At 41.6% G+C, this 27814-nt stretch overlaps 2 protein-coding genes across 3 annotated transcripts in view; one reads left to right on the plus strand and one right to left on the minus strand.

Annotated features, from left to right (window-relative positions):
• Positions 1 to 1004: 1004 nt before the first annotated feature.
• Positions 1005 to 3869, plus strand: SMIM15 (small integral membrane protein 15). 2 transcript variants are annotated; one of them, XM_040580551.1, is made up of 3 exons: positions 1005 to 1129; positions 1358 to 1433; positions 2070 to 3869. In XM_040580551.1, the coding sequence occupies exon 3, from the start codon at positions 2097 to 2099 to the stop codon at positions 2319 to 2321; it is 225 nt and encodes a 74-aa protein (XP_040436485.1). In that variant the 5' UTR covers positions 1005 to 1129; positions 1358 to 1433; positions 2070 to 2096; the 3' UTR covers positions 2322 to 3869. The 2 variants fall into 2 exon arrangements, with proteins under 2 accessions (XP_040436485.1, XP_040436486.1); XM_040580552.1 differs by lacking the exon at positions 1005 to 1129 and having other exon boundaries at positions 1149 to 1433.
• Positions 3870 to 6901: 3032 nt separating this feature from the next.
• Positions 6902 to 27814, minus strand: part of NDUFAF2 (NADH:ubiquinone oxidoreductase complex assembly factor 2) — a 69016-nt gene continuing 48103 nt past the window's right edge. The window contains exons 3-4 of the mRNA XM_040580256.1: positions 19159 to 19199; positions 6902 to 7260 (exon numbers count right to left, since the gene is read on the minus strand). Coding sequence (XP_040436190.1) covers positions 7003 to 7260; positions 19159 to 19199 — 299 coding nt within the window. The 3' untranslated portion in view covers positions 6902 to 7002. The remainder of the gene's footprint in view (positions 7261 to 19158; positions 19200 to 27814) is intronic.

Below are 27814 nucleotides of genomic sequence, written 5' to 3' on the forward strand. Positions count from 1 at the left end.
TGCCCCGCGCCTGTCGGGGTTTGAGAGGCATTTGGAGAATGTCCGTAACAACGTGCTTCAGCTGTTGGTCAGCCCTGAAGTGGTCAGGCAGCTGGGACAGGTGATCCTTGTAGGCCCCTTACAACTGAAAATATTCTATTTTATTCTATTCCATTCTATTCTATTCTCAAAAGCTATGACAAAAGCTCGAACACTACTGACAAGTTTTGAACACAAATGCACAAATACTGAAAATCTGCACACAGCACAAAGTTGCTTTCCTTGTACTCAGCCTAAAGCAATTCAGGTGCGTCAGATCTCATCAATGACTCATTGACAAAATGTGTTTCGTATTGGCCGGCACGCTCCCCTTTTATTAACGTAAGTGTTCATACGAAGAAGAGCCGCGTGAAGCAGAATGCCCCGACAGCACCTGCTGTTGCACTACAGGGTGTGGGATTCCCGGACTGCGCGGCGTCCTGGTGCCCCAGCCCCGACCCAGCTTCACTCCCGTCGGCACCTACTGTCTGCACGTACGTCGGGGCGCTCGCACACGTGCGGCGCGGGGGCGGGAAGGCTCGGTGCGCACGCACAGCCTGTACCAGGCTCCCGCAGCCGCTGGTGCCGCACCGCGACCCGCCGGGGGTCCCGGCCACGCCCCGCCCGCCGGGCGCAGCGCACCGCCCACAGCTCCCGCCGCCGCCAGCGGCGGCCGCGTGGGACAGCGCTGCCCGCAGGACACGCCGCGGGCAGGTGGCCGGCGCTGCCGCCAGCCGTGCGGGGCACCGGGGTGGCACGGCCGCCTCACAGCGCGGCGACGAGGCCGCGCGGCACCCTCCCCCCGCCGGCCCGCCCTGGGCACGCGCCGCCCGCCGCGCCAGTCCCCGGAGCCGCGTGCGGGCCGCTCTGCCCCGCCCCGCCCCCGCAGCGACGCGTGGCTCGCGGGGCGGGACCCACTCCCGGGCGGGGTGTTTGTACGCGGCGATGCCCCGCCCCGCGGTGACGCCCGGGCGCACAGGAGGCGGGGCCGTGGCGCGGCGGGGCCGCTCTAGCCGGCCACGCTCTGTCTCCTCGGCGCCCGGCCGGCATGGGCGGAGCGGGCGCCTCCTTCCTGTTTCCGCTCGCCAGGCCGGCGCCCTCCAGGGCAGCGGTACCGCGGGGCAGCGGCGGGGGGCGGCGGGAGGGCAGCCGTGGGGGACGGGACCGGCGCTGCGCTTCCCGCCGCGCCCCGGCGACGCCGCCCCGGTGACGCCTCCCCGCCGCCGACCCCCGCCCGCGCCCGAGCAGCGCTAACCTGTGCCGGGCGGAGGCGGGCGCTGCCGTGGACGGGCCGCAACGGGTGCGCCTTCCCCTCACGGCCTGTGTCTTCTCTCCGCAGGGACCTCGGCGCCTCCCCTCCGCCGTCCGGCAGCCCCGGAGGATGCCCGCGGTGGCGCTGGGCCCCTCCGCCTCAGGTGAGGGCGGGGCAGGGGGTCCCGCGGCGCGGCTGGGGGGAGGGGGCGGGGCGGGGCGAGGCGCGCGGCCGGCCGTTAGGGGGCGGTTCCAGTGCGACAGTTGCGCTGGCGGGGCGTGGCCCCGGCGGCGGGGCGTGGCCCCGGCGGCGGGGCGTGGCCCCGGCGGCGGGGCGTGGCCCCGGCGGCGGGGCGAGCGCATAGGAGTCAGTCTGGCCGGGGCCCGGCCGGTGGGTGGGGGCTCGGCCGTGTGGGGCGCTTCTCCGGTCCTCCGGCCTCCCTGGCTGAGTCGGTGCAGAGGCAAAGCAGCTGGGTGCTCTTTTCATCTCTTTTACAGCAGCACAGCCTTCACTTTTTTCATTTATTCCCTCCCCCCACCCCCGTACCGTTTTTTTCTTGGTAAGTATCTGAAGTGCTGTTGGATGAAATGCCCAGTTATTTTGTAAACAACACTTTAAGGTAAGGTCAACGCTCTGTAGTATGCTTTCACACACTGCACACTACTTTTAACTTTAGCCAAAATGGGCTTCCTCTTTAATAATGAAAGATGATGCTTTATATTAAAATGGTAATTGCTGTGTATGTGTGCTTTATTTTACTGAATTCTTGGATTTCTATTTTTTTTTTATTATTCTTTAGTATTTTCCCAATAGAAAACCAGAAAAAATGTTTGATATTAAGGCTTGGGCTGAATACATTGTGGAGTGGGCTGCAAAGGACCCATACGGCTTTCTTACTACAGTGATCTTGGGACTTACACCATTGTTCATAATTAGTGCAGCACTTTCGTGGAAGCTTGCAAAAATGATTGAGGCCAGGGAGCGAGAGCAAAAGAAGAAACAGAAACGCCAAGAGAATATTGCAAAAGCGAAGCGAACAAAGAAGGATTAAATGGGCAAAAAAAGGCTTTCCTTTGGCAAAGAATCCACTTTTTCAATGGAAAACTTGTTCATTTTGTGTTGCAGCTGTCCTTTGCTACTTGATCATTTTATTTCTTGAAGTATGAAATTTTATCCCTTTGATGTATTTTTTCTGCCTAGATGATTTGTGTTAAAAGTTTTCCCAAGTGACACTTGTTACAGTCATTTAATTTACTACTTGTGTTCTGGTGCAGGTTGCTTTGCTAAATTTGCATGTTAAATTAAAAAAATAATCTGTTGGGTGGCTCTGAGGTAGATAATTTTTTTCCTTAGCTGAGTTATGACTTAACAGTTGTCTTAAAATTGTCAAATTATGGGGAAGATGTGAATGATAAACTGGAATTGCAGAAAGGGAAGCCTTGGTACATCTTCAGGAGAGCTGCAGAGATAAGCTACCTTCAGAGAGGTTGCAAACCTTACTGATCTCCTCTAAGGACACTGCGTATGAGGTTCATTCAGCTGTGTGCCCACAGGGGCTGCTGTAACGTCTCTGACAGTGGGGCCTGTCTGCAAAAAGAATGTACTTGAGTTTTTCCTGCTTTCTGAACCACCAGCTCTGAAGAGTCTTCAAATTCAGCCCACTCTAGGAGACTGCTTGTCTGTTCTCATTACCATCATTTGTCTTAAGCCACTCATGTTCTACAAAATACACTGTTATGTTGTTTTCCCTAACGATGACTTGTAACTGAATGGTCCCTGCCTTCGGAAACTTTTTATGCCTCAAAATTAGCCATAAATGGGGTGAGACCAAAAGTCCCAGGTGGCCTAGTGTTCTGTGTCCTAGTGACCTACAGCAAGTGGCTGTGGGGAAGTACAGGATGAGGACGTGCATGCTGGTGACAGTAGTTATTCATACTTGCTAGCCTTCTGGCTATCTTTGATGTAGGACCTTCTGAAAATAGGTGGGATCTTTGTTCTTATGGCCCTTGAAACTCTGCTGCCTTCCAGGTTGCAAAATGCTGGCATGCTGGAAATAAGTCCAAGTTGGGTTTGCGTTGTAAAAATGCCAAAATTATTTAACCTTAATTCCAATTCATGTTTTTCTAACAAAAGTGATTAATTTTTCAAAGCCTAATTTTTATTAATACTCTAGTTCTACAGAACTTGTGGCTCTTAAGGTTTTAGACTTCGTGCGTGTATTTCTAAAGAGCAGCACAGAGTTGTGCTTTCTGGCAACTCTTCATCATGTTTAAAAATAAAACCTTAAAAGTAATACCATTCAAATGAGATCTGTGGAGCTGGCTGGCACCAAGGGGGATTAGGAGTGGGTATTCTTAACTGAAATAAAAGTAAATGTGAATTATTGTTGATTCCTCTTTCAACTTTGTTGGTCAAAGCAAGCATTACTAGAATATGACATTTTTGCATTTTATAAATACATGGCATTAAGTCTCCATGTTTTCTATCAAGTGTTGTCAAATGTGTATGTGTTCTGTCTTTGATACCTGCATATCTTAAAACACATGGTGGAGAACTGGTGAGGCATGCACTGCATAAATAAATTTGATACTTTTTTCAAGAAAATTTGTGGTCTTTATTTTGACGTGAAGTTCCTGATGTACTAACAAACCAAGAAGGACTAGTTGGGGATGTGAGGGTTGGGGGCAGCCTTGGCTGCAGTGACCACGGGATGGTGGAGTTGAGGATCCTGCATGGAGGAAGCAGGGCAGCAAGTAGGATTGCAGTCCTGGACTTCAGGAGAGCTAACTTTAGCCTCTTCAAGGACCTGCTTGGAGGAATCAATCGCATGGGTTAGGGCTGTAGAAGGTGTGGGGATCCGATAGAGCTGGCTAAAATTCAAGCATCGCTTCCTCCAAACTCAAGGTCGGGGCATCCCTGTGAGCAAGAAATCAAGCAGAGGGGGCAGGAGGCCTCCATGGATAAGCCAGGAGCTTCTGGCAAAGCTCAAAACAGAAGGGAGTTTGTGGGATATGGAAAAAGGGATGGCACTTGGGAGGAATATAGAAATGTTGTCAGAACATGTAGAAGGCTAAGGTCTGTTTGGAATTAAATCTGGTGAGAGAGGTGAAGGACAACAAGAAGGGCTTCTTCCAAGTGTCTCAGCAGGAAAAGGATGACTGGGGAAAACGTGTGCCTGCTGCTGAACGAGGTGGGAGCCCTTGTGATGAAGGACACAGAAGGTGGAGTGACTGAATGCTGCCTTTGCTCCAGTTTTCACTGCCAAGGCTGGCTCTTGGGTATCCCAGGCCTTGTAGGCAAGAGAGAAAGTCTGGAGAAAGGAAGACCTTCCCTTGGAAGCTTGACACCAACACCCATGGGCCGTGATGGGACCCGCTTCTCAGTGCTGAGGGAGCTGGCAGATGTTGCTGCTAAGCCACTCTCCGTCTTCGCAAGGTCATGGAGGACAGGAGAGGTGCTGGAGGACTGGTGGAAAGCCAGTGTCACTCCAGTCTTCCAGAAGGGCAGGATGGGGGACCCAGGAAGCTACAGGCCAGTCAGCCTCACCTCCATCCCTGGAAAGGTGATGGAACAGCTCAGCCTGGAGGTCATCTCAAAGCCTGTGGAGGAAAAGAAGGTTATCACTAGTCAAGAGGGGGTCACCAAGGGGAAATCATGACTGACCAACATAATAGCTTTCTATGGTGGATTGACTGGCTGGCTAGATGAGAGGAGAGCGGTGGATGTTGTCTGCTTTGACCTCAGTAAGGCTTTTGGCACTGTCTCCCATAACATACTCATAGGTAAGCTCAGGCAGTGTGTGGGTTGGATGGGTGGACAGTGAGGTGGATGGAGAACTGGCCAAACGGCAGAGCTCAGAGGGTTGTGACCAGTGGTGCAGAGTCTGGCTGGAGGCCTGTAGCTCACAGTGTTCCCCAGGGGTCAGTACTGGGTCCAGTCCTGGTCAAGTTACTCATCAGTGACCTGGATGAAGGGACTGAGTGTCCCCTGGGCAGGTTTGCTGATGATACAGAGCTGGGAGCAGGGGCTGATACCCCAGCAGGCTGCGCTGCCATTCAGCGAGACCTGGACAGGCTGGAGAGTTGGGTGGGGAGGAACCTGATGAAGTTCAGCAGAGGCAAGTGTAGGGTCCTGCACCTGGGGAGGGACAACCCCACGCAGCAGCACAGGCTGGGGCTGACCTGCTGGAAGGCAGCTCTGCGGAGAAGGGCCTGGGAGTGCTGGAGCACAGCAAGGTGCCCATGAGCCAGCAGTGTGCCCTGGTGGCCAAGGCGGCTAGTAGGATCCTGGGGGGCATTAGGGGAACGTGGCCAGCAGGTCGAGGGAGGTGATCCTCCCCTCTGCTCTGCCCTGGTGAGGCCACATCTGGAGTGCTGTGTCCAGTTCTGGGCTCCCCAGTTCAAGAGGGACAGGGAACTACTGGAGAGGGTCCAGGGAGGGCTGCAGAGATGGTGGTGGGGCTGGAGCATCTCCCTTCTGAGGAAAGGCTGAGGGACCTGGGCCTGCTTAGCCTGGAGAAGACTGAGAGGAGATCTTATCAATGTCCACAAATATCTGAAGTCAAGTGTGAAGAGGCTGGGGCCAGACTCTTTTCAGTGGTGCCCAGTGACAGGACAAGGGGCAACGGGCACAAACTGCAACACAGGAAGTTCCACCAGAATATGAGGCAGAACGTCCTTACCTTGAGGGTGACCGAGCACTGGAACACGCTGCCCAGAGAGACTGTGGAGTCTCCTTCTCCGGTGACATTCAATACTTGCCTAGACGCAATGCTGTGCAACCTGCTGCAGGTGAACCTGCTGTAGCAGGGGGTTGCACTATCTCCAGGGGTCCCTTCTAACCCTGACCACCCTGTGATTCTCAAATATCATCTCAAAGCAAGTAATCTGCACAAGCTTATGTATCTAAACTATGGCCCAACAGATCTAATTATTTAGGGAAGTTCCACCATGCACCAGAAATAGTTTTTTTTTACTATTTCAGTAAGTAATTGAAATATTTTAATAATTTAATAACTTTTAATATTTTTAATATTAATGACAGTGTCATGTCCCAGACTCTGTTATTTTCCAATAGCTTTAGCAAGTGCTGTTGTAGTAGTTACATGTGATTTAACTCAGCCTAATTTGGTCCTGTGCTTACTGATGGCTGCAAATCAAACATTATTCAGATGTGTTGATTGTTTTCTTCAATCTATGTTACAAGAATGTCTCTCAGATCAATACATTGCATACTCAGTGTAGTGTCATAGTCATTCCTGTCAACAAAATAGTTTTCCATCCACTTGCCAGAGGAAAGCACACTGGCAGTTCCAAGGGAATTAAGCATTCTAAAGTATCTTACACTGATGCCTAGTTTTGGGAAAATTTAAGTGTACTGATCAACTAGAATTTATTACATCAAAACCAATTCTAAATATAAATTAATCTTCAAGGAAAAATTGTTGAGAGCTGCTTAAAAAAAGTTACCTAGAAAACCTTCTACCTGTGATTTCAAGAGTAACTGATGAATAGCAACTGTCAAAAATAAACTTGCTTAATAACATACCCTGTTTTTCACTAAATTCAAACATTTTACAGTAGTTTGTCATGATTAAGTCTATTTCAACAGTTCTGTAAAAAGAAATTAAACTGCTTTAGTATTACTTTATTGAACACTCACTTATACATAATAGCTGTTCATGTTGTCTGTCAAAATATTTACCATTACTAATATCTGTACATTACAACTGTTTATTTATTATGACTACTGCCACTGCCTGGTGGCATCCAGGAGCCTGGCTGAAAGGTATTTGCAGTGCTCATTGGATCTTGCGAAGGCTCCTTCTTTCCGTAGTAAGGGGCAGATGCGTGGCCTTTAACCTGAGTATGAGCTGGTTCAGCAACAAGTCCTTCCTTGTATTCCTTGGCCTGAAGCAGCTTATCCTTTTCGGACACATCTTTGATTTTCTGTTTCATTTCTTCTCTATAACTTTCATTCTTAAGAATCTCCTAAAAATACAGTAGAAAGATAATCAGATAAATCAATAGTAAATGCAATACACAATGCTGGAATAAAGCACTGTCCTGGTTTCAGCTAGGACAGAGATAATTTTCTTCTTAATAGCTGGTGCAGTGCTGTGTTTTGGATTTGGGAAGAGAATAGTGTTGATAAACTGATATTTTTAGATGTTGCTAGGTAACATTTATACTAAGTCGAGGACTTTTCAGCTTCTCACGCCCTGCCAGTGAGAGGGCTGGAGGGGCACAAGAAGCTGGGAGGCAGCAGAGCCAGGACAGCTGACCTGAACCAGCCAAAGGGATATTCCATACCGTATGACATCAGGTTCAGTATATAAACTGGCGGCAGCTGGCTGGCAGGGCAGAGTCGCTGCTTAGGGCCTGACTGGGCATCAGTCAGCAGGTAGTAGCACAATTGTATTATGCATAATTTGTTTTGTGGTTTTTTTCCTTCTTCCTTTTTTTGTTTTTGTTTGGGGTTTTCCCCCCTTAGAGTTTTATTTCTCTCTTTTTGTTATCTCCCTTTCCATTACAATTATTACTTTATTTTATTTCAATTATTAAACTGTTCTTATCTCAACCCATGCACTTTACCTCTTTTCTAACTCTCTTCCCCATCCCACTGCAGGGAGGGTGTTGGTTAGCAAGCAGCTGTGTGGTACTGAGTCGCTGGCTGGGATTAAGCCACAACAAACACAGTAAACAGTCATTGTTTTTCTTAATTTTATAATCTGAATTTTCAGGCACATAGGTAAAAAAAAAGTGGCAAAATTAATTGTTTTTCTACAACCACAATTTCAGCCCTAGTTCAGAATGTTCTTAGTGTTCTGGTCATGTTGAAGCAAAACTGCATTGTGGTGTACCAGTTTTACTATTCTGTTGGATCAAGAAGGAAAAAAAATTAAATGCAATCATCAATGAATGTGAAAATGTGTTAAGAACAAGCCTACCTTTTACGTTGTTTTCTAAGTAGGACCTAATTCTATACAGCTATTTATCACTCCCATCTCTTCCTTGAACTCACTATGCCTGTGACGTTAGGTATCTGTGCCCCAGGGTGCAGTTTTTGAAGAAACAGTTCTGCAACTTCGACTCTGCCAGTATATCAGCCGAAGCCATGCAAGATTAATAAATAAACAAAATAATAACAAAAACCCCCACACCCTAGGAGAGAACTGAAACCACTGAGACGGTACTAGCAACTCAGAAGAAAAAACAACAGGGCAGGGGGAGGCATAACAATCCCTAAGGGAAACCCTGACCTAGAGACTTGGAAGACACTCAGTAAGGCCAAGGACCAGCCTGGTCTGAGAAACAAGGGAGGCCAATACAGTCTCAGCTGATGACTGATGAGATGATTCACCAGCAAAGGTGAACTGGACATTGTGATGTGAACTGGACTATTCATAACACTGCTTTGGTGAGCTGTATGTTAACTCTAGGTATCCACCAGGTGTATTACCCAAAATAAATGCACTGCATTTGTAACAGGTGTAAAGTCTTATCTACTGCCTCTGTACAGGTGAAAAAATAAAAGTGATCTGCTTTTAGAGGTTTACCCCCACCTCTGATAAACTGAAGCAACTGTACGATGAATGATCCTACTCCTACTGTACAGCCAAAATATCCACCCAGGACGTTCATTCAGAAAAGGCTCGTACAGCTTGTTGATTTAGCTTTGTGAAGCTCGGTACTGAAACATGGCTGGATACAGGTTAACCTAGAAATTCACTAATAAAAATGACCTGAACTGGGATTTGGCTGCTTCCGCTGATAAATGCTGAAGCTATTAGCTGAAGCAAGTGCAATTACTGGCTTGTCCACAGGTAAAATAGAAAAACAGCTGTTAGTAGACCATGCCATCTTGTTTAGAGTAAAACTACAAAGAACCCCCAAAGTAAAAACAAACCCCCCTGAAAAACACTGAAATTTGGTTTTTATCTGTTAGCATGTGTTTCCTATGATGGATGATCTGCAAATTTTGCTAACATGACCTCTCTATGCGTTTGTCAGGGCAGATAGTGGAAAGTATCAGAAACAAAAGCAGAAAGGCGATACAAATTATTATAACACTTTGGACATGAATACAAATTACTTGCAACCAACACAATGTAATGAGGAAGCTGATAATATCCACATTTAGACTGGGATACAGGAGGAAAAAAGGCTGAACACTTTCTCCAGATCACAAGTATATGGAAGAGCTAAGGAGAAACTACACCAGTACACTTCTCTTTGAGCAGAAGACCAAGCCATAATTTTAGAAATGGCATTAAAATACATGTGATACTGCCAAGAGTTGACATAGCAAGTACATGAAGATTTAAGAAAATTTTAAAAGGCAGTATTTAAAGACAACCTTATCTTAGAGATACCATAAAAACTAACACCTTTTTCTTAGTCCTTAGTTGCCTCTATACTTAAATTCACAGATGCACAGAGCAGAGGCAAAACACTTCTCATGCATATATAGCATGAAAATACACAAGCAGGACACACGCGACTTCGCAGGCTGAAGCGAAGGAAAAAATTCTATACTCAAATAAAAATACTGCTAAGCATAGCAAGGTCAAATTTTCAAGTCAGTATAGCAAAACCTCATTATAACATCTCTCAATTCCATCCTTGTTTACCACATGCCTGTATAAATCTACCATGACCTTATTGATTTCAAGGGGATTAGTCCTACAGTGCTTGTATTACCCCACTACTAAGAAATAAGGTCATATACCTTTGTGCTATCTGAAGACTGCATCATAGTGTCTGCTCAAACAGCCTGAAATGATTTATTAAAATACGAATGTAATTCACTTATGAACAGCTACTTGCTACCATCAAATCTCTTTCAGTGATCACTTTAACAAAGTTATCTTAGTCAGATACTAGCAGCTGTAACTAAATTCCAAATGCTCCAAGTCCATTTAAAATGTTAATGTATAACTGTCATCTGCTTTTCAGACTCAAGTAAGGCTCTTTTCACCAGCTTCCACTGGCCAACATATAGTTGTGATCTAGTAAAATAACCATGCTGATCTTGAAAAAGCATTCTTGCACTTTTAAAGGATCTCACTTTAAAAAAAGTCACTGCTTTACTTTTTCTGAACAAACTAGCAGCTTTACAAAATAAATAAAATTTGTTCCTCCTAGCAGGAAAATGTCATAAATATAAAAGATTTCTCTAAGACTCGTTTATTTCTTCAGCTGGGGTCTTGCTCAATAGTGGCTAGCCTTTATTGAACACTTCTTGCTAGTCTTCTCCACAGGCACCTGCAGCACCTCCTGAACCCCACAATCTGAGGAATTTCTCCTCTCCTTCCTCCTACTTCCTTACTGTTTCCCTCTCAGCCCTCCAGTCGGTCATCAGTTATCACACCACTCGATTCTCATGGAGCGTTTTCAATCCCAAAGGCAAAGGACAACCCAAACTTGTGAACAAGTAGCTCTAAGGATGGAGGTTGTTAGGTTAGACACACAGGACCAATGTAATGATGCCCAAGAGGGAACGTTTAAAGGTTATTTTAACAGTGGTACTTGGTTTGGTTTTGTTCCTTCCAGATGACTTTCAAAAGTTTTATTTATTATTAATTTTGAGCAAGATGTCACATTTCATTTCAGATACATTTGTATTTTGATTAAATTAAAAATAGCTTCTTTATGCTGTCTTAGAAACCATTCCAACTTCCTAAGTTATCTAATTACATACAATGTTATAATAAGTTATCTTAATAACATACATTGAAATACGCCTGATTTCTCTTCATCTGAGAAGGGTTAACTAACCATTATTTGATGTCAGAACTGAGAAACATCTAACAGATTAACGGTCGTTTGAACTGTACAGACACTACATATTCATAGAATACTTGCTCGCATTTTGGTGTCTAGATTGAATGTTTTATGTTTAATCATTAATGAACTTGAACAGTTAGCAAAAATATAAAAAATGACAAATGGAACAGGAAAAAAATCTGTTTTGGAACAGTATTAAAAAAGATGCATGTTACAAGACAATTTATCACATCATAATTTTTTTTCACTGACAAATTAACTAGAAATCCAGCAGTGTGCTAGAAGTTAATTCACCTGTTTTTATAATATCACCAAACTGGTTAACTAAACTCTATGTTCTAGTTTGACAAGTTAAATAGGCAAGACGAAATAGTCTGATATTACATCATATTTCAAGAGCAGGAGGCAGAGAGAGGACCTCATCACTGGAAAGCACTGAATGTTCTGATCCAGGGCAGGCCTTGTCAACTTAGCAGCTCAGCACGAGCTCCTCAGTGCCAGGTTGGGAATAACATACTAAATGAAGGGCTGTGTCAGTGCATGGCAAAAACAGATGAGCAGCTTGAGTAAGAAAGGCATATCTGGCTTTGCCAAAATAATTATTTAAATCAAGCACTAAGCCAACTGACTGCTAATTTTGTGAAGAACATGCATACTAAATATCTTTAGATGAAGGCAGTTTGTGCGTTTTGCGTTCCTGTAAAGAGGCGCAGTTAAGCTTTAAAGCCCTCCACAATTAATGTGTGCTAAACCAATGTATTGATTACAAATATATGTACAAATATATGCTTTGACAACAGCCCGATATTTAGTTTTAAATGTAGTGCTAATACCACATTTACTACCAAGCTAAATCAGTTAATACTAATTCTAACTCACAGGAATTTTTGTTTAAATCAATTTACAAAGAAGCAATGCTAACTACTACTAAATTACTAAATTTCTACTTCTGAGCTACAGGATCTCTGGCAGGACATAGTCTTTATGGCAGCACAGTGTAGCAAAGGTATTTGGCAAGAACATGTAATGACTGGCAAAAGGAAGAGAAAAGGCAGAGACACTAGAACGTAAGGCAACTCGTCAACCCATTAAGTCAGTAAGAGTTTGTGCCTGAATTATTTTTATAAGACTGCAAAGATTTTTATACAGAACTACATATACATTCAAGGTCACAGACGAAACTCTGTAGAAGCAGCAAAATCACAAACTAGCCTGGCACCACTGCACTCTGCCCTGAATAAAGGGCAATGCACTGCCTTGATGCCCACAGAGCAAACAAGGAACTGTAGCTGTGACTCAGTCCCAGTTTGGTCCTTGCTTTCCCCTTACTCTACATATGATGTAATCTGTACCAGCCTTTTTCCTGGTACATGTTACTTCTCCCTCCACCCCCGTTCAGCTGTGCTGACAATGAATTAGGAGACTGAGCCAATGCTCCATGCGCTCCCTCCCACACGGAGAGGAGCACCAGAGCAGCACCACCTCCCTCCCCTACAGCCTTGGGATCTGCAGCATAGGCAAACTGTTGCTTTGATCCTCTTCTGTGGAGGCTGACAAGCACCCATGTTTCAAACTCGAGGAGAAAGTTAAAGTGAACAAGAGGGAAAAACTCTAAAAGATGATGGTTTCTTCAAGCTCTCAATTTTTTTATATATATATATATATATATATATATATATATAGTGACTTCTCTGACCACTCCCTTTTATTTAGACCTCTGTAGCTCAGCTCTTTATATTGTCAGATTTTACTGCCCTTTCTTTCACACTCAGTCATAATTCTCCCCGGAATCATGCATAATTTATGATGCAAAAACTATTTAGTGCAAGCCAAGTCATTTTAATCTGTCCCAAATTATCAATCCTGCTTGCAATCCCAGACAGCAATGGTGGCAAATATTTTGCTCAGAGCACTGCTTATCCCTGTGCTTTCTAGTAGCATTTCCCAGAACTGTAAATCATATTCTGCAGCTTTCTGTGGCTTCAGGAGCAAAATACTTATTTGCTAAGCCCTATTCTCCATGCAAGAATGTACAGTCTCTATGTCAGAACACGCATTTTGCAACTTCTCAACTGAAGTATCTGAAAGAAAACAGAAGCAGAAGTATAATGTACAATCCCAACAGTGCCAAATAATTTTTTCTAAGCTGTATCTCATTCTGGTTAAAGGAACACTAATTCTGTGTAAAGTAACCTCCATGACTGAACCTAGTTTTGATCATACCATCTCTCAAATAAATAATACTTATGATCAAATAAATGGGAAAAGTGGGTATGTATTGTAGCAACCAAACAGAACGTAATTTTAATGTAATCATTCAGGGTAGGGAGGAGGGAGAAACACCCATTGAAACCATAACCTTATTACAACTCACTGAAGTATATTTTTCCTCCCTTGACAAGGAGTTTGTCAAAACAGGTAACTATGGAAATGCTAGAAATAGTTCAAAAGAAGACAGGGGTTGTCACAAAAAGTTTCTTTTTTTAACATTTCACCTTCTATCCAACTGCGCAATTCAGAAGCCATCGAATTTTATTACTGTGAAACAAGTACGTAATGCCTCAGGAAAGCAGTCATTTGCTGTTGGTTTCGGTTTTTTTGTGGGTCGCCCCCCCCCCCCCCCCCCCCCATTTCAAACTATTTTCAGGCTCTTGGCGCTAATTAAAGGAACACACAATTCTACTTTACTTCCCATGAAATATTAACATAGGTACACATGTATAGAAAGCAACAGTGAGGTTTCCATTCAAACTGAAAATACCTGCAGTTATGCAGCCCTGTGTGCACTACAGAGGAAGCAGCATGTAGCTTAACAGTCAAGTGACTTCTGGTACAAAGATCTGGGTTCACAGAACAGCATTACTGTAGGTACACATCTAGCAATTGCAGGGTATCACATTGGCAGGTTCAGAGAGAAACCACATTTCTCCCTGTACCAGTTTCTCTAGACATTGCCATGAGAACCTTCTCAGGTTTTCAGTCACGCATTTTCTGGCTCCCCAAGACACCCTGTAACTTTATTTCTACTTCCATTCTACAAACACGGCCATAAAGAACATCACATTACCCAGGAAACTCTTGAAACTCAGGACTTTGTCAGAAGTAGTGCGTAGTAGCTACAAGGTCTGTCATGGGAAAATCCTACAGTTAGACTTCTAAATACATTCAGGTCCCTTATGTTACAGACAGTAGGAATCTTTAAAAGCCCCTACAAATCTGATAACCTCCGAAATCAGAAATAAAATAGAAGTTAGGCACAGAAAGGCTTAAAAACTTGCTATATGCCTGATACTTTTAAGGTTTGCTACACCCTCAAAAATACACCTCTTAGTTCTGTCCAGGTTTGGAAGCTGAAGACACAATGTATCTTGGACACTAGATAGCTAAACCAATGTAGATACGACTCCACCTGTCTGTGTGGTGGAAAACCTGGCTGTGTGTTACATATGCACTGATCACATAAAGATGAGACACAGATAGATATAGACACTCCACTGAAACAAGCACCATCACCAAAGCTTATAACTATCTTACGTATGCAGCCACTATCTCAGTTAGGAGCTGCACCAACAGAAAATTAATTTCATTAGTATACATAATGCTGTCTGAAATTTTAAATAAAGTATTCTTTTATGTGTGACCCAGAACGAAAACAGGAGATGTAGAATGCAGCAAGCCTTGTGAATGCCATGCAAATTTGCCTATCAACAAAGTGCTGAGAAGTCTCAGAAGTTCTTAGCAGAGCTTTGCTTGAAATTCAGGAGGGTGCAAAAGAAGAGTGAGATATACCCGCAGTAGTCCTACAGGTGTTACATTGTTTAACATCTTTTGAATTTGGGGAATTCTGTTGTGGTGATGGAATAGCAACATAATCCCAAAAAAAGGAGTCTTGAAGAGCAGGATTTCCCCCCTGCCTCTCCAGAACATTTTTTCTTTCCTTTGCAACCAGGTGTGAAAGATCCAAAACATAAAGATGCCATGTGAAGTAAGGAGTGAAATCTGTAGCCAGAAGGAAAACTGGGGGTTAGGAGTGTATGCGAGACAGCACATTTCCATTTACCTTACAACCTAATTGATGAGCCATACTGAAAGTGGACTATGGCTTAAAGATTGGAAGGGAACAGTCAAAGAAATAACTTGCATGGACGGAACACCACCCCTATAAAACAACTGCTATGTACCGAGATGACTTTTGTTAATAAATTCTGACAAACACTAATGCTTAGCAGGTAAACTAACTTGCATGTAAAGTGACAAATTATTAAGCCTGCTTCCACAAAACCGCATTTGATTAAAAGTATTTTAATATTTGTAGTCTTTAAAACATTTTCATTAATTTAAAACTGTAAGCTCTCTAGACAAGGATTCAATTCCTATTTGCCCCAAAACATGCTACATGCATCTAGTTTGCTACATACACAATAAAGAAATGTAATAGTCTAGTTCATTATTCATCACTTGTTAAATTGGTTAAAATACAATTTACAGCTGCACAGTAATAAAGGTAACAACAAATTTTCCTCAGCCAACCATACATTACCATACAAATTATATACAAAGGGACAGAGGACAGAATGCTATAGTCATGCAAAAAAAATATATATACAAGCTCATATTCTCATCTGTTATAAAGCAGAATGTTTATATACACATGCATGCCTACACTGGGTGCAGATGTGATCCAAAACTCTATCAAGACGGACTCTCTGATTACCATAGGAACAGAGTATGTTCAAGCTCAAGATAAGAAACAACTTGGTCTGCATTCATTTGAGAAGTTATCACCCTCATCATAAGTGAGTTGAGACTTGGCATATTTCAAGCTGTAATAAAATCAAAAGGCAACCAACTGTTTCCAGTATCCCAGAAGCTGGTTTTTAAAACCCAAGGCTTCCAGCCACTAACATGCCTTAAGTTACTGGTCAAATTAGAAATAACCAAGGCAATGAGCAGCATTCTTGGGTCATGATTAGCCCAGTACATGGAAGTTCAAGTGACGTCCTCCAAAAATAGGGAAAATGCAGTGAGGGAACAGGCAGAAAAGAAACTGTGAAGTATGTGAAATACTTAGCATTGAACAAGTTGTCTTGTGAAGTCACTGGAGTATTCTTCCATTAAAGAAACAGAATCCAAAGAAAAAGAGATGTAAAGCAGTATCTTCAGTGAGAAAATGAAAGCTCTATAATGGGGGGGGGGGGGGGGGGAAGATCAGCTAGGCATTTGCGGAAGAAAGAATGGCCTGAACCCAAAAGAGTATCTAGTCTTAAGAATATCATCGACAGATTTAACTGGTGTCATGACTCTGTTGCTGTGACCAATGTTAAGAAGGACAACACACGTTCATTCTCACTGAAGTGACTGACACGTCATAATGATTATGAATGACATTTGTTGGCCTACAGTATTCACCAAGCCACCGGTTCCCCAAATGTGGTCAGCAGTGCTGTCAGTAAGATCAGTAAGATCCAGCTGATTTGTGAAGCCATCTCTCTGCAATAATTTCAGTTAAAGTTTGATGGTAGAGCATATCATGATACTGATAGCCTGAGCAGGCTGGTAATCTCTATCACCCACAGCTGAGAGCTGAATGAAAGATAAGTTGGACAAACATAAAAAAACCCAAACATAAATACTAAAGGGGTATGGTGGGCAAACAGAGCAGAGAAGGGGAATAGAAATTTTAATAAACTTTAACATATGAAATTTGATACTAGAAAGAAGAAAAAGATGATGGGCAAAAGACAGGAAAAAAAGGAAAGGCACCCCAAAAAAAGCAGTATTACAGACCACAAAGGTAGGAACGTAGGCACAGCTCCAGAAGCTTATGCTTTAGGAACTGTAATGCTGTTTTGCAGTGTTGAAATATGATGTTGACAGCAAAATGTCATTAAAGCAAAAATGCAAAATTTGTGAGCTTTGCATCTTTTTTCAGAAATAGTCTAGTCTCATGAGAAAAATGTGAGAGAACAAAGAGATTTGTTATATGGGGTTTCAACATGAAATATGGTCACAAATATTCCCTCATTCCATAGCTGTCAAACCCCAGTTTACCGTATCAGCATTACTGTCAAAAAGGGAATACAAGACAGAATAGCAGCTAGTAAAGTTCAGGTAGCTAAAGCACTAAAGCAAATCAGTCCTACAAACAGGGACCAAACAATACTCTAGCTGTACTTCACTAGTATAATTACACTGCAGTATCATTATAAATATAAGGGGTTTTGGTGTAACAGTTTCACATCAGGAGAAAACTATATCATGTGTATCACCTTAAACTGATACAGAAAAAAAATTACTTAAGTTGCATTGTCACATACTTAAAATGTGACTGCAGCATGATTTTTAAAATACTAGTATGGATTTCTAACGTACATATGTTTGAACTACCTTTCCTTATACAAGAAAAAACAAGAGATTCCTTGAAAGGAAAAGATTACTACTTTTCAAATTCCTGTTATATCACTTCTCTCTGTTAAGGTCAATGCGCAGCCCTGCAGGTAAAGTACCTAGCTGCTAAATTATTTTTTAGATCTATTACCTCATGAAACTGAAGTTATAAGCAGTCCTGTAACTCTGAATGTATCATTACTCCCAATAATCTTCCACTCTCCATACGTTGCTTTTTCTGGAAGGTAAAATACTTAACACTACAGATCCACAGTTCTCTCACCTCAGGGGACTTCTTGCTTCCTATTTTGAAACAGAATCAACAAATCCAGCACCAGGAGGAGCTTTACTGCACCAATTCCAAAACCAAGGCTGCACGTGTTCTCTGGAGCAGGTTTGTCTTAGCACAATTATGACAGTCTGGCTCATGGAAATGATAGGACAAAAGATATGCAACACTCCCCATCTTCAAGTATCACGAGATGGTAATTTCAACAACAGAAGTTGTATGTGTACAGTTAGTATGAGTCTGAAGTACTTAACAGAGATAGGTTCAAGCTTAGAGAGTACCACTTCTGCACAAGTAACTGTGGGCTGGGGGGTGGGAATGAAAAAAACATAAAAAAAATCACACTTAATACTTCCTCAAATGTTAATGCTAAGAAAACTGTGTTAATTTGCTTTAAATCCTAAAAAGCTTTGAGGATAAATTAAACTTCTTCCTTTCATGGATGTATTATAGTCCTTACTATCCATAAAACCTCAGTGGCAAGTGAAAAACACAGGCAGAGAGAATCAGTTGAAAAGCTCCGAGTTGCATGGGAGCTCATTTCAACGAGTCACAGCTTGCAAACATCAGCTGACAAGCTTCCCCAGGTCATCTTAACAACACAGGCAGGCAGGACAACTTTTCACAAACCAGTATATTCCAGATCGCAGTGACCAAATCTTTGGCTACAGCATGCCAGCATAGCTTCAAATGAATTCAACATGGTTATTCCTACTGATGCAACTCAAGTACCTGCCTCTGTGGGTGTCGATTTGAATCCTCTGCAGTAAACCATGCCTCATCTACTCATTCCTAGCTGGTGCTTAGCAACTTGTAATACAATTCCAGGACAAGTAGTGTATACCTGTGCGTCTGTATACACAGGTCAACAGTCAAACTTGTTCCACTCTTTGCTAACTCATCAGCATAACAGACTGTGGGATATTGCCCTGCTTCATTTCGTTAGAAACCACTTTACTCTCCCATCTCATCAGCATTGTAAAATGTTAGTGCCATTTGTTTTCCTATACTGATGAATCCACTGGCAACTGGACTTGAAATCGCATTTTAATGTCAACTACCATGAAAAAACCCTTGCATTAATACAGAGAGCGTCTATTTTAAAAACTCACAGCAATTGTTTTCGAATTTGTTTAGTTACACTCTTGAATGGCCATGATCACCTTAAAGAACTTACATAGATCATCTTAAAGCATTCACATCGATAAAAATAAGAGCTAAAGAACACTGCAGCTTATATTTCCATTTGTTTTTCTTTTTCCTAAGTGTTAGATATCCAGTCTGTGTATAATTTCATCAATTAGGCAAGCAACATACTAAATTCTCCCCCAGAAGTGACCAGTTACCACACAGATGAGTCCACTATAAATTATTGTAGTTTCATTACAACAATTGAACATTGGAAGACACTTAATCTGTCTCACCTCAATGGTGGGAGGATCCTTTCTTCTTTTTCTTATCCATGCTGCAAAAGAAATAAAAATCAAATGTATTATTTCAAAGATTTTTAAAACTCAAAATTACATTGAATTTGTAACAGAAAGCAAATGTTTACACACACACACACAAAAAAAAATTACAGCAGAATTTGCTACAACCTGGCAAGCTGTATCATTTCCCAAAACATAAAGATGTCCTGTGTCAATCTCAGTCCTTACAGAAAGAAGGGGTGTGGGGGTAGGGTGGGAAATTACCTCTGTGAGGAGACTTTGGGCACAGTTTACTTACCACCCTGGCTGCCAAAACAGGGCTTAAAAAGCAGGGCTTATGGCCCTGGCCTGTTACTGAGCTTGCTATACAGAGCTGAGCCTCACCCTGAGAAAACAACAGGATGACCGCTTGAAAAGTATAAAAAGCCTTTGAACACTCTGGAGAAAAAGGGTGTCTGTATATGCCTCATGCATTTTTAAAGCCAAACCCCTATTTATGTCAGCACCAACCAGAACTCCTTTACAAGGATGCAAGACAGCTCCAAACCCGACTGCAGGGCTGCAGAGCCCTGACTGCACCGTGTCCCATGGCTGCATGGGACCACCCACTGTGTCCAGGGGGAAGTAAGTACTGCAGCTGAGGGGAGGCTCCCCCCACCTCGGTCAGTTCATGCTGAAAAAGACAGCAGAGGAATGAAAGCAGTGGCAATGACAATTGTCCTGTGGCTCAGGTTTTCCACTACAAACCAAAATCAATAGACTTACGCCCCCTCCCATTGCAGACACTGAGAGTTCGTGTGGCACTGACTGGAGGCAGCAATCCAAAGGGACCCTGCTGCAGACAGAGAAGCATCACTCCATCGGGGGTCTTCATTCAGTCAGTAAATTACTAAAGATAGTTCCAGCTATTACAGGCATTACTTAGACACACAGGTCACCTGATTGTGAACAAGGTGATATCCATCACTTTAAGAGTATCACTACCACAAGCATTTTTTCATGCCCTTTCAAGCCACACAACTGGTAAGTACTGGGTTGTATATTTTGTAGACGTTTGTCTTTTCCGCTCATGTTTTTCAAATGACTGAGTAGCAGAATGCAAGTGGCCAGTAATGAACAGAAGGACAAACATAAGGAAAGCCAGTTCCACGTGCCAAGACATGGCAAAATGTTCTTTTGTACATTTGTTCAGAAAATTAGGACTTTTGTTATTGTGCTTGAAAATCAGAGCAAAAATGACATCTTCATTTTCGCCCAAATTCCTGGTCTGACCTGTAGCTGTCAATAAGTTTCAGAAATGCTTTAAGAAGGAACTACTCCAAATTTTAATTTTCTAATACCATCTGTGCTGTGTTTTGAGGGAAACTAGGGAATGAGTCAGCAAGTCCAAAACATTAAAAGCCGCACAGAGTTATAACGTCACCTCACTGCTGAAAATGCAATTACACATAGAGTGAAACACCAACACCACTCTGCTTCAGCAGCACTACAAAAGTGGCTTAGGAAGAATAGCTTCCCATTGAAATTAGAAAAGAATTAAGAGAGGCAAAATGGCATTATATAGCTTGGAATTTAGCCTTGATGGCAAGGCCAACAGCTCAAGGTTAATGGTAGAATACCTGTAATGATACAAAGCAAGGTATCACTTCTGGTTCTTGTCTATCAGATGACACTTTCTGAAAATGTGGTCTTTTAAACACCGTTCTCAAACATCTTTTCTTAAAAGCAGTTCTTGCCAGCTCTTCTAAGCAGTCTTTTGGTCCTAACAAAGATTAGACCCAAATTTTCCATTGTAAAGAAGTGACTGAGCACTGAACAGTCAAGATCACCCTTTCTGCAAAAGTTTTATGTTAGTGGAAGGAAAACCAACCCATTATGATAATCCAAAATACAATTAAGATATTTTCTATTAAATCTGTAAAACTAGAAAACATTTTGTATGTACTTGTAGCACTTTTAAACCTCTAGATTTTATGAGGGTTTCCAAATGCAAGATCAGACTAAACTGGCATGACTGACACTTCTCAGCTGGCAGCCTTGCAGACACTCTTTGTAAAAGGAGCAACAACAGTATTAGATGAAGTCACGGCACATGAGACTTCTCCTCCTGACAGAAGTCATCTTTGTCTGTACTTAGCAACAGTTCCAACACCAACCAGGAAAGCAAGAAAGTGGTAGAGCTGACAGGTATAGTGAAGTATATATACTAGGCACTAACCAATAAAAGATACAGCTGGGAAAAAAAAAGGAAAAGGAGTAGTTAAAAATGTTTCATAAAAAATTAAGTTTTAAACCTTCAGAATTAAAGGGATTACTTTCAACAAAGTATCATCTTTTGCCTTGCCATGCCTTGTTTCTGTCACATGGAAGTACGGTACCCAGTGGTTTCAATTCCACAGATCTCAGCACCTAAAAATTTCTTTTCTTTTTTTTTTTGAAATTGCTGGTATTAAGAAAATACTGAAAAAAGACACCAGCTGCATTTTAAGTTCAAGTGATTACAATTAGTAATTCTTAAAGCAAAATTCTTAAAATTTGAAATCCTACAAAAATAAAGCTGTAGTTAGAAACTACTGCTGAAATATAATCTTTACAGTAGATTTTCTTTCAGTAGCAGATGGGACTTTTAGACAGTTCATTGATTAATTATTTTCAGATGAATGGAATGCTTCTATTAAGAGATTTTATCATTTAATTAGCTGCCTCGATTTAACATGCCACAGACAGAACAGTGGAGGGTAAAACAATGACATGTGTCCTGTGAACAGAAGCTGTGAAGTAAGGAACACTACACAACATGCTTTCATTCACTAATAGATCTCAATTAGTACCAACACTCAAAAGCAACAAAGCAATCCTTAATTTAGGAATATTTCTTATACCAAACATTCCATTATGAGACTGTATCTATTTAATAACACAAATAATGCACACAGAAGTTGCCATGTTCCTCTCCAGCTATAGCAAGCATTTGAATGCATGGTTTTACAGGAGATATCGACCTTCCTTCTTTCTAATAAATGTCAGAACTACAAATCTGTTTCAGTTTAACTCTAAATAAAACTTGCTCACACAAAGCATTTCCCAAATTACTACAAGTAAATTCATTTTAACATCTCCAATGAGCTGCACTAGAAAATCATTATTTAATGAAAGATTCCTTCACCACTATGTAGCTGAGGGAGAAATACGTAACAAAATTTACTAAAATCTCTTTATAGCCATAAAATGAAGTTAGTTAGTTTTAATAGATAATATTCCCTGTGTGCAAATCCATTTCTGAAATACTCTATGTAAAGCACAGCTCAAGATACAAGATTAAAAACAAGAAAATATCATCTGATTTGAGTATATTTTAGTATACTGTACTTTAGTGTCTAATAGTTTTATCAGTCTTTCAAAAGCAATCACTTGACCACTCCTCAGTCTTTGGGGAGAAGAATAGAAGGACTCAAATGTATTTAGTCCCCGCCAGTTTTGAGGTGGTTTTCTTTTAGACAGAAAATTTAAAAAGCCTTTCAATTTTTTTTAAGTTATCAAAAATATCTTGAGCATCCAACACAAGATTCAGAAACCCACCAACACCTCATAACTCAGGAATAAGAGAAATTCATGGTAACAGGTAAAGGAAAAAGGAATGTATACAAACATAAAACCAGCGATTTACTTCTGAGTTAGCACTAACTTTAACAAAATCCAAGTAGAAGGTATCTTGAAATTAAGACATTTTGCATTCTTTTTAAAAAATACAGTCAGTGTACATAATTTAGCAAAGGAAAAGCTCTCCCACCTTTCTTTGTGCTCTTCATTACATTTTTAGTCAATGCACGTTTAAATTACTGAACCAATTTACACGACAGTTAAATACTTGTTGAAATAAGGCAGGTAGGCGCCTTATTACATATTATTTGAACACCATATGCACAAATGCATTCACTTTTAATTAAAAAGTGTCCAGTGACAGTTACAGCTAGAGAAGATTTCCATATGAACACCCCCGTTCCCTACATTAACAAATCAAAATGCCCTCACCATTGTCAGCCAAGATGTTCTAAACCTGGTGAAGTAGAGAAGGTAACATGTATGTACTGACTGCAACCAAAGTCCCCCAGAGATTTGGCAAAGTGAATCATTGCCTCCATTTCAAAATCATTACGCTGCTGCTTCTAATTTTATCTGGATGACAATTCCTGCATTCTGTACTCACAGTAATGCTACTTCTGTCTGAAAGGAATTTTCTAAGACAGCCAGACATTTTCTACCTTGAGACCCTCGAATTCTTTCATCAGCACTCATTTGCATTCTTATTAGTATGCATGAGATTTTCATCGAACTTTAAGACTCCTACTAGCACTTAAAACACTGTAATGAGTGTAAAAGTGAGCCTGCAAATTAAGATTCCCATTAATCACTAAATGTTACCAGGAAAGGAAAAAAACAAAACCAAAAAAAACCCCACACTAGGAATGGATGGGTAATAAAATGCTGCATGAAGCATGCAATCTCATGAATATTTATAGGTACATAAAAATACTGATCTCCTCTCAGGAGCACTGTTGACAAGTCTTTAGGAGGTAAACCACACATTCTACAGTAGGTGAACATTCAGAACTAACACTACAGAAACTTTATCTGTTGTGTGCATCCTTATTGCCTAGGGAAAAGAGACATATGCACTCCCACTTCATAATAAAACAAGTGGCACCTGAACAAAACTAGGTAATATTGTGTGTAAGGATTATGTTCTAAATTCAAAACTACAGTACAAAAGGAAACATACTTTTGGATTTTTAAAATTAAAATCAACTTAATTTTCTGTGTACAAATAGCTAAGCGTAAGGATAACACAAGGTATTATGATTCTATTCTCTGAATATTGAGCATGTTTCAATTTTAAAAAAGCCTCAATGGACATTCAGGATTTTTGGAAAATTCGCAGGTCTGAGAACTTAGGAAATCTAATCCTGTGGAGCACTTAAAACTAACACCTCCAAGAGAAAAATTCCAGGCAAACCCTTCAGAAGTAAGCCCTCTCTGTCTTGTATTCAGTAAACCCTCAGGACTAACCCACAAATATCCTCTCCAGAGCCTGAGCAACAGTTTGCACAGACTGAGTCTGTAATCTGGACGATTGGTTTTTCTACTTATTTTATAGCTTTCTATTTAGTCTCAGTTATATCAATACACGTTTATAACTTGATAAACACAGCATCAAAATCAGCCACTTAGTTTACCAGCTGTCCATGCTGATGCCTTAGATAAACAATGAGACTTAATTCAGACCCTCTTCAAATTTCACTGCAGTCTGGTCCCACTCCTTAAACAAACCTTTGTCGCTGGTTTTGTGGAAGTTCTCCTTAGATAACTCATGCCCCGAAGCACTTCCAGGGACAGTACTTTTATTCATTTTGGTCACAAGAGGTTTCTTTTCTAGTCACACAGCACTGATGTAGGGAAACAAGGAGAAGGAAAAGGTGCTGGAATGACATCTTTTAAATCAGGTGGCCGTTAAGGATTATCCACAAACCAAAAAACTGAGTCCTGACAGAACAAAGATAGCACAGGAGCACAGGTAAAGCAGCTCTCTGCAGGTCCCAAGAAAAAGGAGAGGAAATAAGGCAACAAACTTCAGCACAGTCCCTGAAGTGAAAAGCTTGAGAAGGCTATGCAAGGAGACTGCTATTGCTGAACTAGCCAAAACTGAAGCAGAGAGGCCAAAGATGTCAAAGTGCATACACAGGATTTGGAGAGCAGGCCCCTGGAGATGTAAGCATGTGCCGAGCAGAGAGGGTTTACAACACTCAATATCCATAAAATTTCCAAGAGAAAAGAGAAATAAGAAATATATAGCCTTCTAACCTTGTATTTAGTCTTTCACTGTTCAGAGAAAACAGCAAGTATTTTAGAATCCTTCTGCAAAGTCTCAGACTATTTGCTGGAATGATCACCATCCATGGCAGCTTGAATTATAAAATGAACACCCACAGAAAGAATGCACTGAGAAATTGTTAAGAGTCTGGACAGGAGATAGAGATTGAAAGTTCAGCACAGGTCCTGTGGGCCCGGAAAACTTTTAGACCAATTTTAAAGAGGAAAAAGTAGGGAGAGAATTGTAATGAGCCTTTCAGCAAAGTGTGTCTAAAAACCTTGAATTAAACCGTTCCCACTCAGATAACTGGCTTCTATAGTATTATTTGAACTCTACTCTTTCCATTCTTTCACATTTCTTATTCATTGAGAATTTTGCATTTTACAGGAGGCAGAAAAGAAGTAGTAATGAACTTCAGAGCAGCCCACATCCGTAATTCGCACCCCAATATACAGCAAAGGCACAATAGTTCTTTGAACAGCCTCTATACCAACAGCAGAAGTACCAGGTTTGGCTTTTTAAAATTACGTTATACTTCCACAAAACTGTTTGTAATATTGAAATTGGCACTGGACAAAAAAAAAAAATACAGGTTAGTCTTTTGTGTAATTCCCATGCTTTATTTGTCACAAACATGCACTACACACCCACTCTGCTTAAGGAATGCATAGGGGAAGAAGGATGCATGTATCTTTTCTTTCTCTTTCCAGACAAATTCAGTACTTAAGAGGGAAAGGCTGTTACCTATCTGCATACTGTATTTTCCTTTTCTCTGTGAATCCTTTCTTTTCGGTGCTGACAAAATCTCCAAGAAAAAAAAAATGCAGTTACTAAGATGAGGAAGTTAAGCATTAAAAGTGTAAATGCAGCTCATAGAAATGGGAATGGTCAATTTTCTTTTCTTTAAAAAACCCTGAATAAGATGCCTTGACTTGCAAAAGTGCATCAACGGTCTGGCAGCTGCATCTATTTAGGCAAGTCCATACTGCAGGGTACCTGTCCCTTGACTCCAAGGTCCCTGCACTGATGCCAAAAGCATCCTTCCAAACAGCTGTACCCGCCCATACACCATACTATCAAGTCACACGGATTTGTGCTAAGGCTTCTGAAAAGAGATACGGTGCAGGCACCTTAGTGCTACACTGAGTGCAGCAGTCCTAGGGAACATGTTCATACAGCAAGTTGGTTGAACCAGTCTAGGCCCTTTGTGAAAGGGTGACTAGCTCACACCCACCTGAGACAGCCTGACTGTCCATGTTATTTCCTGTTAATTCCAGCAAAGTGCAGGTAGAGACTACTGGATTGCATTTCTTGACTCTGAACAGGCAGCAGCAGGTCTTAGATTAGAATACATTCACAGCAGAGCAGTTACCTGAGGCTTTATACATGCTTCTCAATATTTATGGTGCAGAGTGATTGAATGACAGTCACACAGCCTTAGATGACCAGCAGTGGCTGGAGAACTTTTGGATGAACTTCAAATAGTTGGATTAGGTAGATACCATTCCAAGCACCAGATGATTTAGTAAGGACAAGCCTATCAGGCTGCTGCTCTTCTTCAGATGTCTATCTTGGACTGGTAAAGAACTAGGAGCAACAAGATTAAGATGTACCAGCCAACTGTGGGTACTGCCGCAGTAGAAGACAGAAGCTGTTGATACTGTGGCTTCGTCACAGTTGGCAAATGCTGCTAATAGGGTTGAAACAACTTTGAGAAACTTCTAGCTGTTAATATTAGCCTTAGTTGATCACAAATAAAAATCATAGGAATCGGTGTAATGACAATGATAAAATGCAAGATGGGAACGTTTCATCTCTCTCTACTAACTCCATGAAGGTATATAAGGGGACCAAAGTTTTCTCTTAGCTCAGTACCATCTCCCTCAGGGGCAAACAGTGAGTGCAAAAGGAAGAGAATGAGGTAAAGCAAATAAATATATTGCAATATTTCTTCAAAACACACTGTAGCCTCTATTAATTTGCAGCTCATTGACGAATTATATGACAGTAACGTCTGTGTCTGGGAAGGCTTTTTCTTCCACAAATTCTTTTAATCACTTTTTGAATCCATGCAAACTTCCAAGCAAGCAGAAATTCAAGGACAAGGAATTCCACAGTTTAACTACACACTGCTTGAAATTTAAGTTTGTTTACTTAAAACCTACCAACTTCTGGGAGATGCTGAGATACTATTCTCCCCCAAAATATGCTGAATGATGGGTAGACTCTATCTACTATTTCAGGGGTTCCTTGCTTATGCTTTAGAGTCCTGGATTTTAAGCCACACTTAACTCCAGCTCCTACAGCCTCAAGGACCATTATATTCTGCCTCTCTGCATTCTCTTTCTCCAAGGGCTGCTCAGCTAATCCCTAGGATTAGCTCCAGCCTCCCTAAATTTCTTTCTATGTCCAAAATTTGCAGACAAAACTTTCATCAATAGAAGTGGGAAAAAATGGTTAATTACTAACAGGTTCTTCAACTCCCTACAAGATGGTGCAAGTAAGAGTGTAGGAAACCAAATGCCACTGTAAAAAAACCCAAAAAACCCCATCACTGTCCCACCAATAATGCAACTGACCTACAAAAAATGCCGTGAAGGCATAATTAGGAACTTTAACACATTTAGGTTTGGTTATGCTACCAGATCCCCCCTCAGGCACAAATATTTTCCCATTTAAGAGGAGAAAGTCATGATCAAACAGGCTTTATTTACATTTTTTATTAAATACTGTTTTCCTAAACAAAATTTATCCTATTTTTAAAGGGGTTGCTTTAAGAAT

The sequence above is a fragment of the Falco naumanni genome, chromosome Z (genome assembly GCF_017639655.2).
Source record: "Falco naumanni isolate bFalNau1 chromosome Z, bFalNau1.pat, whole genome shotgun sequence".
Taxonomy (NCBI): domain Eukaryota; kingdom Metazoa; phylum Chordata; class Aves; order Falconiformes; family Falconidae; genus Falco; species Falco naumanni.

Bases quoted from the DNA above. Each gene is read 5' to 3' on its own strand.
- SMIM15 (XM_040580551.1), top strand. From the start codon at position 2,097: ATGTTTGATATTAAGGCTTGGGCTGAATACATTGTGGAGTGGGCTGCA.